The sequence below is a fragment of the Vanessa cardui genome, chromosome 6 (genome assembly GCF_905220365.1).
Source record: "Vanessa cardui chromosome 6, ilVanCard2.1, whole genome shotgun sequence".
NCBI classification, from domain to species: domain Eukaryota; kingdom Metazoa; phylum Arthropoda; class Insecta; order Lepidoptera; family Nymphalidae; genus Vanessa; species Vanessa cardui.
Genome location: NC_061128.1, coordinates 13,463,698 through 13,476,919, shown reverse-complemented (window position 1 = coordinate 13,476,919; position 13,222 = coordinate 13,463,698). Strand labels below are relative to the sequence as shown.

Genomic DNA, 13,222 nt, shown 5'->3' with positions numbered 1-13,222 from the left:
GTGCAGACTCACAGTCTTCATAATGGATTCCCAGATGTTAGTTGCAATATATGAAACACCTAAACATTTTTTTAATAATATATTTATCCTAATATCATTATGAACTTCAGACACAAATATAAATCGATGATATTTAATGCATGTCTCATCACTATTTAGGAATGTTCCGTGTCTCCAAACATGTACATGTCTATTACATTTAATATACACCCTAAGTATATAAACAATACATTATGCGTGTAAAAATATATTCCTGTGATTATTCTACGGGGTTTCATGATTTCTATGATATAGTTATATATCTTAAACCTAGAGGAATGTACATGACTTCATCGATATTGAATAAAACAGTGCATGTAAATATAGTATGCTAATCTAAATCTTATATAAAATGGACACACTTTTTAAATGTGTACCGAATTTTTGGTAATAAAACTTCATCATTATATAATTTATACTGATTCATCGCTTTTTATATTTTTATATGGAGGCTATTTGAGACACCTATTTTTTTTCGTATAGTCCAGGTACACCTGGTATATAATATAAAGCTTACAGTTTCTATAATCAAAACATGACTATAATTTAATATATCGGGACTAGTAATAATAATTCAATCGAACCTTATGTAGACCAAAGAGTATTTAGCGTCGCTCAAGCAATATAATCATTTGTATATTTACTGAAAACAGCATCCGCGTTAATATAGTACTATATTATAAATAAAGAAACATGAAAAGTCAAATAAATGCTATACTACCTTCGATCGGCCAATTATCCATTACATTCCTTACCTTTGGCGACGTTCGTTTTGACGGTAACCGACATTGGAATGTTTGATCACATTTGCCGTTAATTAACTAATAAACTCAAAATGGAGACAGACTATGAGAAATAAATGAAAAAAAAAAAAAAAACAAAATTTGAGTGTAAAAAGTCAAAAAATACTTGACCATTTTATAGCTCGAGTCGTAAATGCAACGGAACATAACAATGGACCGGTCGGCGTGGACATCTGGTCGGGGTCCGGCCCACACGGGGGGTCGTTAGCGGTTATCACAGGCGACGCGTCTTACGATATGGTAGTGTAATATTTACTTGACTTCTTATTACCTGGCGAGCTAGTGGCCACAGATTGTTCAACTTTTTTACGCTCAAATTTGAGTGGTTGCTTCAGATTGACGTTGTTTGACTCCGCTATCGCCGCCAGCCGCTCCAGGACGCTGCTTATGGGCAAACGCTCCTCGGGGTTCACAGTCAGGCAGCCATCTGTGGACGAGGACAGTTTTATAACATACGACTTGCCACGTATGCAAGTGATGGACACTTCAAAAATAAAACCTCTTCGAGCACATTAAAGTAAAAATAAAATTTTAACAAAAAGAAAAACCGACTTCAAACAAAACACTATTTTAAAACAAATGAATATGCACGAAAAAGTAATAAAAATAATTGCGTATTCAACATATTTTTTAGAGTCTTCCTAAGTTAAATGAAATGAAAAATATTAGACTACTTAAAAGTCGATTAACGATTATATCATGTAGTTATAGTTATTGGTATATTTGGAGCCGGTGTCAGCCACGGTGCCCTTGCCCCAACAATCAAAAGAAAGAAGCGATACGAGCCCCTTGATTGATCCAGTATATTATTGTGTAAAAGGTAATTTGTAAAAAACATATTTGTCAAAGTATTCTCGTATTGTTTTTTGATAGATATACTGTAGGGTTTTATTGGGGAAGCACCACGGGAAGCACTACCTTTCAAACAAAAAAAAAATTATCAAAATCGGTCCACCCAGTGAAAAGTTATGAGGTAACAAACATAAAAAAAAAAAAAAATACAGACGAATTGATAACCTCCTCCTTTTGGAAGTCGGTTGAAAAGTAAAGTAAGTATAGTACGACACAAATTAGATGTAGCATCGGAAAATGCAATGGAATGAAAATAAAACCGATTACTGCCGATTTATACAACCAATAGTCGAGTTGTGTCGTACTATAACAGCCTGTAAATTTCCCACTGCCGGGATAAGGCCTCCTCTTCCATTAAGGAGAGGATTTGGAACATATTCCACCACGCTATTCCAATGCGGGTTAGTGGAATGGTTTCCTCACAATGTTTTTCTTCACCGCCGAGCACGAGATGAATTACAAAAACAAATTAAGCACATATATATAGTGGTGCTTGCGTTCTAACCACTGGACCATCTCTGCTTTTATCAAATCCAATCAATTTCATTCAAGTAGAGTTCACATTGAAGCGTTTTTTATCGTCGATAATTAAATACTACCAACTTCGAAAAGCAGCCTCCAGCAAGAAGAAGCGACAAGAAATTCGCATAGTTGCTCTTATCAAATAAACATATGTACAATGCTGTCATTTACAGTAATTAGTATCCTATGATGGGACACGAGCCTAAATATAGGCGGTTTTTTTTCTAAAAACTACTCTTTCAATTAATAATAAGATTTTATTATTAATGTAGTCTTAATATAAACTTTTTAATTTTGTAAATAGTAAATTGATGGCATTGTTTGTATTTCCTGGTATCTTATAAATCCACTAATGACGTTATATTTTTTACTGAGGTTTTCTAATTGTTTTTTATTGAGATACTCTGTAATTAAAACTGTGGAAATGGGTTACTACTGAGTTATTTAGCGGTTCTTCTCGATAGAATCTACTTTCCGAACCGATAGCTTTTATTAGCCTATTTGAATAAAGACTCTTTTGATTTTTGCTATTTTAATATTTTTATATATCAACATCGGGTTGAAAACTCGGATTAGGCCCAATTAGAACGGAGTTTTCCTTTCAAGGAATTCTCAGTAGCCGTCTGGAGTTAGAAATTTGGAACTGTTTACACTCCATTGCTTTGGAAGGGGTGTAAAGCCGTAGGACAGACGCTGACTTAACTCACTCTGGTAATATCCGATTACCTACCCCTCGGATTAGGGGAGGGAACACAATAATATACATACAGAATGCACCTATTTGAGCCCAACTGTGAACCACATCACTGTACTCTGTTGAAAATTGCCACCGCGGACGAAATCGTTGAAGGAATAGTTATTTATAGTACGACACAACACATCGGCAAATTCAATAAAACCGATTACTGCCGATTTATACAACCAATATAAATAGCTCTCTATTGCACCATTCGACGCTATTCGTCGCTATAGATTCTCGCGCAAGGTCAACCCGAGAAAGCAAGTGCAAGTAAATCTACGTGTCAAATTAACGAATATGATATTACAAGTTATTACGTTTGTATAAAGATCATATTTGCATAAGAAATAAATATTTATAATTTGGGATAGCGTACTTAGCTCGGGTGTGATCGGTTTTGCGAATTTTACCGATACTACATCTAAGTTGTGTCGCACTATACATTAGTATACTAAATGCATATGTATACACGGTACATAAACCAACAACATTTTTTACACTTATTTTCCGTCTACTGACAGACGTTTATTGTTACTGTTTGTTCAAGCTAATCTCCGAAATGGCTGAACTGATTTTGATGGAACTTTCACTAGCATGTAGCTGATGTTATAAGGAGTAACTAAGGCTACAATATTAACTTTTTTGTTCAATTCAAACGCGCGTTGCGTGCTACTGTTCCTAGATATAGCAGTACTGATAATGTAGTGTAATTAGAATAAATCTGTGATTATTAAATTATTATAAAAGTAACAATATCTAATGAAATATTTAAATACTAGCGAACATTTTGTTCGTGTTCAATGACAGTTTATAAAAGTAAAGCGTGCACAATTATATTTAATAACGTGACAGAACGTAATGAATGAAACCTTTTGAGACAAACGTATATAGAAATGTCGCGTTTAGATTTAACCTTGAATATGTTTACTGGGCCTAAATAATGCTTCATTAAAAAAAAAAAAACATTTCGAATTTCGAACATCGCATAAAATTTAAAATTAAAGTAATATTAGACAGTTGTTGTAAATGCATGCATTTTAGATATCACTGTACTGTACATAATTTTTTTTAAATATTACAGAGCAGATATAAACATAATAAATAAATACAGTGTAATATTAATACACTGTATTTATTTATTATGTTTATATCTGCTCTGTACACCCCTATCTCTTTCTATATCTGTTTTCGTCTACCTTAAGGTTGCCTGGAAGAGATCGCTGTGTTAGCGATAAAGCCGCCTCTTGTACATCTTTCCTAACTGTACCTATGTTATTTAATTACTGGATTACAATTAAGAGTATTTTGATTTGATTTCACAGTTGGTTAAGAAAATGTTGTGGATTAACTCAAATCAAATATTCCATGGTATAAAATTCATCAATACAAAAAAGGGGAATAACACAGTTTAATAACTATTGAAAGAGTAGAACAGAATTATATTTAAACTAGCGACCCGCCCCGACTTCGAGTGCAATACTGATACTAAAAATACTACAGATTATTTCTTGTTCCTTTACTATATTGTCCAAATTACATACAAAAACCTACCTCTCTAATCACTCTATCTATTAAAAAAACCGCATGAAAATCCGTTACGTAATTTGAAAGATCTAAACATATATAGGGACAGACAGCGGTATGTAATTTTGTTTTACACTATGATAATGATATAAAATCAATTTTATTTTAAAATTGCAAGTAACGCAAGCCCATCTGTTCTGCTCCATAAAGCATCACATATTTCTATAAACAAACAACAATACTTAATATTGTTGTGTTAAGGTTTGAAGTGTGCGCGAACCAGCGTCATTACACGAACAAGGTCAATAACTTTTAGTTCTCAAGTTTGGTGGCGCATTAGCGTTGCTAGAAATGTCTAATATTTCATAATATACAAACATCAATAGACAGTGGCCGGTACCTCTTATACATACGAAGATCATCATTGTCAAATCAGTCACATGACTAATAATCTTTAATTTAAGCAATGTTCCAATTGTAAATATTTAATGGTCACAAAAAAAATTCAAAATTCGGTAAGTGTGTGACACAAATTGAAATAAGATCAAAAACATACTAAAATTTTTTTATTAACAATTTACCTTAATAAAATAGCATTTTAATTGCTATTCATAAGACCAGAGCATATAGCATTCTCATAAGTAAGAATCTATCAATGCATAACGTCACTATCAACATTGATTTCCCCTTGCCCCAATTATTTTGAAATGTTCCAATATTTAATCTGTATTATATACTGTACCATACATCCAAATTAATATCCCTGACTACACAGTAAACAATAACTACCTAAGTGCATGCTCTTACATTAATCAATCACTATTCAATCCATGCCCTATTATTTAATTGTAAAGCACTTAAGACTGGCATATGGAACCTCTATACTAGTTCATTTAGACTTCATATTATTCTTTGTTGTTTTAGAAAGAAAATTAAACTGATTTCTAAAATATTTTTATATAATCCCTTAGTCATTAGTAGCGAATCTCTATCAGCACTGGCCAAAAAAGCATAGAGTTAGAATCCCTTTTAAAATTTGACAAAATAAAGTAACAGCCTGTAAATTTCCCACTGCTGGGCTAATGGCCTCCTCTCCCATTCAGGAGAGGGCGGGAGGGAGAGGGAGAAATTAGACACATGCAGGTTTCCTCGTGATGTTTTCCTTCACCGCCAAGAACGAGATGAATTATAAACACAAATTAAGCACATATATATAGGTGCTTGCCTGGGTATAAACCTGAAATCATCGGTTAAGATGCACATGTTCTAACCACTTCACACCAAAATCGGACAATTTAAAGCAATATTATATAATAAAATACTTACTTATTATTTCATGAAAGCATTTGTATCGTTGATCATTGGGGTTCAGATTGTAGTTTCCATTCAAGATAGCCAGTTTAGCCGAATCTTCAAATGGATGCTGCATGTAGCATAATGTGTACAGAATACATCCTAGAGCCCAAATATCGACGGCATGATCTATTTTACGATTATCCCATGTATCAAGCATTTCAGGGGCTCTGTACATAGGGGTAGTGAATTGGGCCAACTGAAAAATGTTTAGAATGATATAAATATGATATATAAGTTTCATTATTTAACAATGGAGTATCTAGAAAGATAATCCTAAAATTATACATATTTTATCAGCCTTACACCATGCATTAAAATTACTTGTACAAAACATAATTGATTTAAGAATATTTAAGGCTGGTCATATTTAAACATTTTAAAAAACTTACATTTTCTTCTAACATATTTCTTTGATTTGCACTCCAAGAAGGATTTGGGGCAAAAACATCAGTAGTCGCAGAACCAAAGTCACATAATTTAATTGTACCTGAAAAAGGTCTTAAAGTTAACTAAAGAATATATTAAAAAAATTTGAAAATTATGTAACAAATTATGAATGCTGCAAAAGCCTATTATATGCTGTTACAAAATACCAATTAAATAATTATATATAAATATTGTCCCTCATTAGGATTAATTAGTATCAAAAATCCTTATAACTATATGCAAAAATATGGACATGGTTAACTATTAATACCTAATATAAATATTTGCCATGAGTAATTAAGAACATACCTTCATTAGAAATTAAGAAATTTTCTAGTTTGAGATCACGATGTGCAATAGGAGGTACTTGTGCATGCATATGCTGCACAGCTTTGCATGTTTGGTAAAACACCCTCAGTATTGTCGGTAGTGGAAAAGCTTGCCCCCTATTCTGTAAAGCCTCCATTAAACTTCCTCCACTACAGAGATCCGTTAATAACAAATATTCACCCATGCCGTGGGTAGTCTTTGCCTTATCAATAAATGAAGCAGCTACATATTTAATTACATTGGGATGTCCGGACAATTTTTTTAATATGCTAATTTCTTGTATGATATTTTTATTTGCTTGTTCATCAGCAGCCATTAGCCTTTTTAAAGCATATTCTGTACCTGATGATACATCTTGAGCAACAAATACAAATGCAAATCCACCTGTAAGAATTTAAATTATTAGCTAATTCTTAACGAAAAAATTTTTTTTGATAATCTGTTGTACTTCTGGATCAAAGCCAACTTATGTCAAATAAGTAGTAAGCCAAATTAGGAAAGATAATATATATAAAAAAACAGCATAAATAATTTTCATTGTATTAGAAAATGTTAGTTATTAAAAGAACTTTGATTAAATTTTTCACTAACATTTGCTTTTTTACAGTCTAAATATAGCTAGGTCAGGTAATTCAATAATAATAACAATTTAATTAAACAATAATTGTAAAAAAAAAATATATTCTATTTTTAATATTTTTTTTAAGCAATTTGCATAAAGAATAAATATATAAATATGGACAGGAAGTATATAATTGTTGAACAATGAATTCTAACGCCCCCAATACACTTTTATAGCTTGCAGTGACCCAGTGCTGCTAAATAAGAAATCTTTCTCTAGTTAAGCCTTCATTAAATAAACTTTATATTTGGTTATTTACCTTCTGCTATAACTTTTTTCACTCTTAATTTCATGTTCCCTATCTCAACAAATTGCCCAACAAAATCATTATCACTGCCACCGTTGGCACCTGCAGAGCTGAAGTACCCCATTGCAGACTTGAAAACACTCATGTTGACTAACGTTTTATATTAACTTATTGCAAAAATCACAAAATAAATAGACACATATTAATTGATTCTAAATCTTGGATACATTTTTAATCAGAAACGGTCAGGCGAGAACAGAGAAAAAGGTAATTCGCAGAATGGCAGATTGGTTTCGTAAAGTGGCAGAATTAAATGTTACCATAAACAACATTATTATAAAAAAAGAAAATAATAGATATAAATAAAATGTCTAAGATTTGAATAAAATAAAACTCTTTTATTAATACATAATCAAATAAATAAGTCTAAACATTTGTAACATATATAAATGCATCAAAAAATTATTTAATCTTAAAAACATATATTTATGTAAATTTATTTATAAAGATTCATATCTATACTTTTATAGTGATGTACAATTTACTTAAAAAAAGATTCAGAAATTCAATGAAATACGTATATAATCCGTATCAGTAAAAACTTAACAAAAACATATTTTTTATGATGCCGAAAGTCCGATTGATATAACTAATAAGAATAATATAGACTATTGGACTACGATGTTAAGGATTTCATACCGACACCCACTGCCCACAGCCACATTAATCATTGTTTTAGCCACATTAATCATTGTCTTTTTGAAAACTCGCTAACTGTGAAGAAATTATTATAGTACATTCGCGTGCGACGAGGTACACTCCATATTCCCGCACAACATAATATGATGCGATAACAATCGAATATGTAGAATTAATTATCAACAATAAAAACACAATAATACTATTTTACATATAATTATATATGTGTATGTTATGAGTGTATAAACATTTATTATTTTATGTTAAAAAAAAAAAGATTAACAAGAATTAACGGTTTTTGTCAAGTGTCAGTTTAATTTTACTGTAAAATAAGTTGAGCTCAACTCTAGTAGCACGATACTGTATTTCCGTACATTGCTGCTTGTTGTTTAGTTAGTTATTGTTATTGATATTCACTTGGATTTGGATGACACAAATCTGTAGACTGAGTGTTGTGTGACATATTACAATAAAAAAAGTATTTGATTGATTATTACAAGATTGTTATTATTTTATACACAAAGATAGCTAGGCTAATGTTTAACAGCCCTAAAATCAAGAATGGGCTTTGAAATCAAAAGGTTTCAAGGTGACGTCGACGAAGAACTTATTTGTCCCATTTGTTCTGGAGTTTTAGAAGACCCTTTACAGGTTGAGCTACTTTTACAGAAACAGTTAGAAAGGTATAGGCAAATGTTTACTTATGTTCGTTTGATTTTGTAGGCACCAACTTGTGAACATGCATTTTGCCGTGCATGCATAACAGAATGGATAAACCGTCAGCCGACTTGTCCAGTGGACCGACAGGCGGTGACCGCATGTCAGCTGCGACCTGTTCCAAGAATACTACGCAACTTACTTTCGAGGTGGGTCATTTTACAAATGTGATGTTATAACACGAAAGTATTTAATAACTAGTTTAACTTTCAGGTTATGATTTTTTCTGTAAGACTTATTTATAGTTAGTATATTTTACTTTGTAGAGTTGATTAATAAACCTTAGGAACATGTTTAAGTGCTCATTATTATTGATATCACTAATAAAAATATCTTATTCTCATTCCCATTGTTATAAAACATCATTACCATAGAACTTTCACAATTTGAACCTATATAGTGACATACAAAAAAAACTGATATACTCTATACCAGTACCAATATATTGTGCATTTATATAAGTGCTTCTGAATATGTTCCATTTTTAAATTATGAATTACAAAAAAATGTTTGCTTATGCATATTAGCTGGAATAAATCCTAAATTAAATGCATACATATTCATAGATATATGATTTTAATGTTTATTAGAAAAAAATAGCATCAAAAAGAAGAATTTATTTGTGGTCAGTGTGTGTAGTAAATATTTATTAATCATTTTGTTTTCAGACTATGTACAGGCTGTGATAACGCACCTCATGGATGTAATGCAGTGTTAAAACTTGACTCTTTAGCTTCACATTTAGTTGAATGTAAGTATGTCATTTGTTCAGACAAAAAAAAATACCTTTTATATCGCAGCAATACAATTGTGCTTTGTAATAATGTCACTTAAGGTACAACTAAAATTTTTTGTGCATTTTTTTACAAGTCTGTTTGCCATTTAGCTTTTCAAGTGTGTATGGTACCGGTCTCAGTAAGGATTAATATACTATCTCTGTAGAATGTTCCAAACAATTCTACTGTCTTTCAAGATTATATTTCTTCTCTGACAACTTGGATAAGTAGTTCCTAAAAGAAGTAGTACTGACTCGTCATGACTTTGACCTGTTTTCAATTCTATCTAGTTTTGCATCTTTTCACATATAAATACCACAAGTGTCTTCTACTATAATAATATAATAAACCATCCAGTTATGTAAAATATTTCTTTGAAACCTGACACTTGCAAAGTGATATTCAATACCCTATGTGTAAATGTTACCTTATATTGGTAGTGAAAGGGTTAAGTTTCTTCATAATACTTAATCATTTAAATGCTGTTTGTATATGCAAGTTTTTGTTTTCGAAAAAAAACCACAATGTCACTTAATTTAATTTAGTCTTTAATTATACAAGTAGTGAGTAACCACAGCCAAAGGATGCAATTTACATTTTTAATTTCTGTATTTATTTCAATTGCAAATGAAGTTCAACAAACTGATTGATTTAACTTTATTATATAAACTTTACTTTTATATGTAAAATGATTAAAATTATGAAACATAAACTACTGTAACTCGATTGAAAGTTGACAAGGGGTGGTGTGATTATATGCAAGTGAAACATAAAATCATGAATTCCAATACTGGTTGTTATATAAATACTCAAGAGTTTATGCTTATTAAAATTCCAATGTCTTAAGAAGAGCCTAGAACTCATACTTGTACAAGTTATTTCCTAGTTTGTCTTCCTCCTCTGAATTACATATAAATAGACCTTGGTTTATTTCAATGAGAAACAATTTCCTTTAGATGTATAATTAAATTTAAAATGTTTTTCACAGGTGAATTCAATCCTAAAAGGCCAATGCCATGTGAGGCAGGCTGTGGTCTGGTTATACCAAAAGATGAACTTGCAGAGCATAATTGTGTCCGTGAATTGAGAGCACTTATAGCTACACAACAAGGAAAACTTACAGATTTCCAGCAGGAACTCGCCGAACAACGACTTATTATAAATGAGCACAAACGTGAATTGGCTCTTCTTAAAGTAAGTTTTTATTTATTTCTTTAATGTTGATGCTTCAAATGTATACATATAATAAAATTGGAGTGTCTGTTTGTAATATTAAAATAGCCCTTTTTTACTCAATGCATATATATACAAGGTAAATATACCAAAATTACATTTTTTTAATTTACATAACATTTTTGTCTTTTTGTCTGTCTGTTTGTTCCGGCTAATCTCTGGACCGATTCTGACGGAACTTTCACTGGCAGATAACTGATATAATAAGGAGTAACTTGGCTACAATAATTTTTTTTTTTGTTAAATTCAAATGTGTACAAGGTTGTGGGCACAGCTAGTAAAAAGTATAACGATGCTACACTTATAGATGCATAATTATAATCACTTATAATCATATATGGCTTTATATCTTATAGAATATATTTTATAATGATTTATTTATACTGTATTTAACTTCTCAAAATCACTCAAGGAGTTCATGCGAGCGATGCGCGTTTCGAATCCTACTATGCGAGCATTGGCCGATCAGATGGAACGTGAAGAGGTGATCCGTTGGGCCAACTCATTGGCCCGCGCGCGTGTAACGCGTTGGGGTGGCATGATCTCTACACCGGATGACGTCCTGCAGGTGGTAATAATCACAACAGTGTAGCTGCGCACAAACCGCTTGCGTGGCATGTGTGAAGCTATGCTATGGAACACTGAAATTGCTTCATATAATGTAATAGAGCTCAGTTTCTTGGTGGTGTTACGAATGACAGTTAAAGAAAATGTAAATCGAAAACAAATATCATAGATGAGCTCTCATATGTCATTATTATACTATTTAGTATAAATTAGCATACAATATTATTAAACATATAATTATCTATACCATACTATTTCAATCCTAACTTAATGAATCTAATTTTTATAACAATATAATTGAATTGTGTTTTTAATTACTTTTGTTAATTTGATCAAATCCAATATGGGTTTTTTTTACAAATATTTTTAGACTTGAGTATCATAACAAGATAACAATTATTGGGATGTAATAATATAATATAAATATTTAGGGTACAATTATAGGTCCTAGTGTTCAAAACATGGTAAACTAAATTAGTAATGTTCTCATAACTTTAACCTAATGTGTCAGTTTGTTGTCCAAGAAATGGAATTCCTTGTACAGAAATGGTTGTTTATATTATAAAGTGGCCTAAGTATAATTTGTTTGAATACAGATGATGATCAAGCGAAGTTTGTCTGAGTCGGGCTGTCCTCCTCACATTATCGATGATCTTATGGAGAATTGCCATGAAAGACGGTGGCCACCTGGTCTATCTTCCTTAGAAACAAGACAAAATAATAGAAGGTTTGTTTAAAATACTCTTAAGTATTTCTTTGTAAACTGACGTGTGTAACCTACACTAATAACTTTTTTTTTCTGGTATTTATAGTTATGTTTTCTTTTCACAGATTATATGAAAAATATGTATGTAAAAGAGTACCAGGAAAGCAAGCTGTGCTGGTATTACAATGTGACAACACTCATGTTGATGAACACATGATGGTGGAACCTGGGCTTGTCATGATTTTCGCCCACGGTATAGAGTAAAGTGAAAATAAGACTCAAAATTCTCTAAATATATATGCAATTTACATATATTTGATGATAAAAAAGCAAACTCAGGCTTCAAATTCATCATAATAATTATTATATTCAGAGTAACAAGTGTTGCTAGGTAAGAATATAATTTGATACCAATGTGCTAAAGTACAATAATTAAAATGTTGGTTGATATTCTAAAATATGAAGTGTGAAGGTATTTGAATAATGTATTGTTTTCGAATTGGATAGCTAAACATTCCTGAAGTACTTTTAGATGTAATGTGACTTTGGAACTATATATCTTTATTGTTATAGTATATTAGAAAATATGTTTTCAAGGTCAGGTCTTACTACTGTTTTTAGATTAGTGATCGAGTGCTGTGTTATGTTAGTAATATAAAATGTACTTGCGTCGCTCTTTGTATTGTAAAACTAATTAGATTTTACTCCTTATGTTAATATTGGTATTTTTTGTTTAAATTAAATTAAAAATCTGTATAATGTGATATTGTTAGGACCTAAAATTATTTTATCATCTTATTTTCCCAGTTTTTTTAAGGCCAAATTTTTAATATATTTTAAGTCGATTCCGAATAAACTTGTAACAATTTTTGATTTTTTTTTTATTTATCTGTCATTATTAACCTTATGTTGCAATAAGTCTCTTTGTTTATTTACATTATTCTATTATTTAAATGATAGATTAAACACTATAAAGACGAATAACGTTGAGCTATAAGAATAATTGTATAGTAATTTAATCATATCGCTTCTAATTTTTCTTAAACGTAGCTTTATACAATTAA

The 13,222-nt window shown here is 31.1% G+C and overlaps 2 protein-coding genes across 3 annotated transcripts in view; one reads left to right on the top strand and one right to left on the bottom strand.

The window, feature by feature from the left end:
• The window catches only part of LOC124530157 (cyclin-G-associated kinase), a 30,131-nt gene extending 22,363 nt beyond the window's left edge, over positions 1-7,768 (bottom strand). Inside the window, exons 1-5 of the mRNA XM_047104147.1 lie at positions 7,473-7,768; positions 6,571-6,975; positions 6,225-6,322; positions 5,806-6,031; positions 1,114-1,269 (exon numbers count right to left, since the gene is read on the bottom strand). Coding sequence (XP_046960103.1) covers positions 1,114-1,269; positions 5,806-6,031; positions 6,225-6,322; positions 6,571-6,975; positions 7,473-7,605 — 1,018 coding nt within the window. The 5' untranslated portion in view covers positions 7,606-7,768. The remainder of the gene's footprint in view (positions 1-1,113; positions 1,270-5,805; positions 6,032-6,224; positions 6,323-6,570; positions 6,976-7,472) is intronic.
• A 730-nt stretch (positions 7,769-8,498) lies between these two features.
• LOC124530533 (E3 ubiquitin-protein ligase NRDP1) lies at positions 8,499-13,031 on the top strand. Of its 2 annotated transcripts, none has more exons than XM_047104724.1 (7): positions 8,499-8,810; positions 8,883-9,025; positions 9,545-9,627; positions 10,641-10,846; positions 11,298-11,456; positions 12,049-12,179; positions 12,284-13,031. In XM_047104724.1, the coding sequence occupies exons 1-7, from the start codon at positions 8,721-8,723 to the stop codon at positions 12,420-12,422; spliced, it is 951 nt and encodes a 316-aa protein (XP_046960680.1). In that variant the 5' UTR covers positions 8,499-8,720; the 3' UTR covers positions 12,423-13,031. The 2 variants fall into 2 exon arrangements, with proteins under 2 accessions (XP_046960680.1, XP_046960681.1); XM_047104725.1 differs by having other exon boundaries at positions 8,500-8,810; positions 11,298-11,453.
• The last annotated feature ends 191 nt before the right edge of the window (positions 13,032-13,222 follow it).

What these genes read in the sequence shown, in the direction of transcription:
- LOC124530533 (XM_047104724.1), top strand. Translation starts at nt 8,721, where the DNA reads ATGGGCTTTGAAATCAAAAGGTTTCAAGGTGACGTCGACGAAGAACTT. An exon ending in AGCTTCACATTTAGTTGAAT is followed by an intron (nt 9,628 to 10,640) that starts GTAAGTATGTCA and finishes TGTTTTTCACAG; the next exon opens with GTGAATTCAATCCTAAAAGG. An exon ending in CGGATGACGTCCTGCAGGTG is followed by an intron (nt 11,457 to 12,048) that starts GTAATAATCACA and finishes GTTTGAATACAG; the next exon opens with ATGATGATCAAGCGAAGTTT.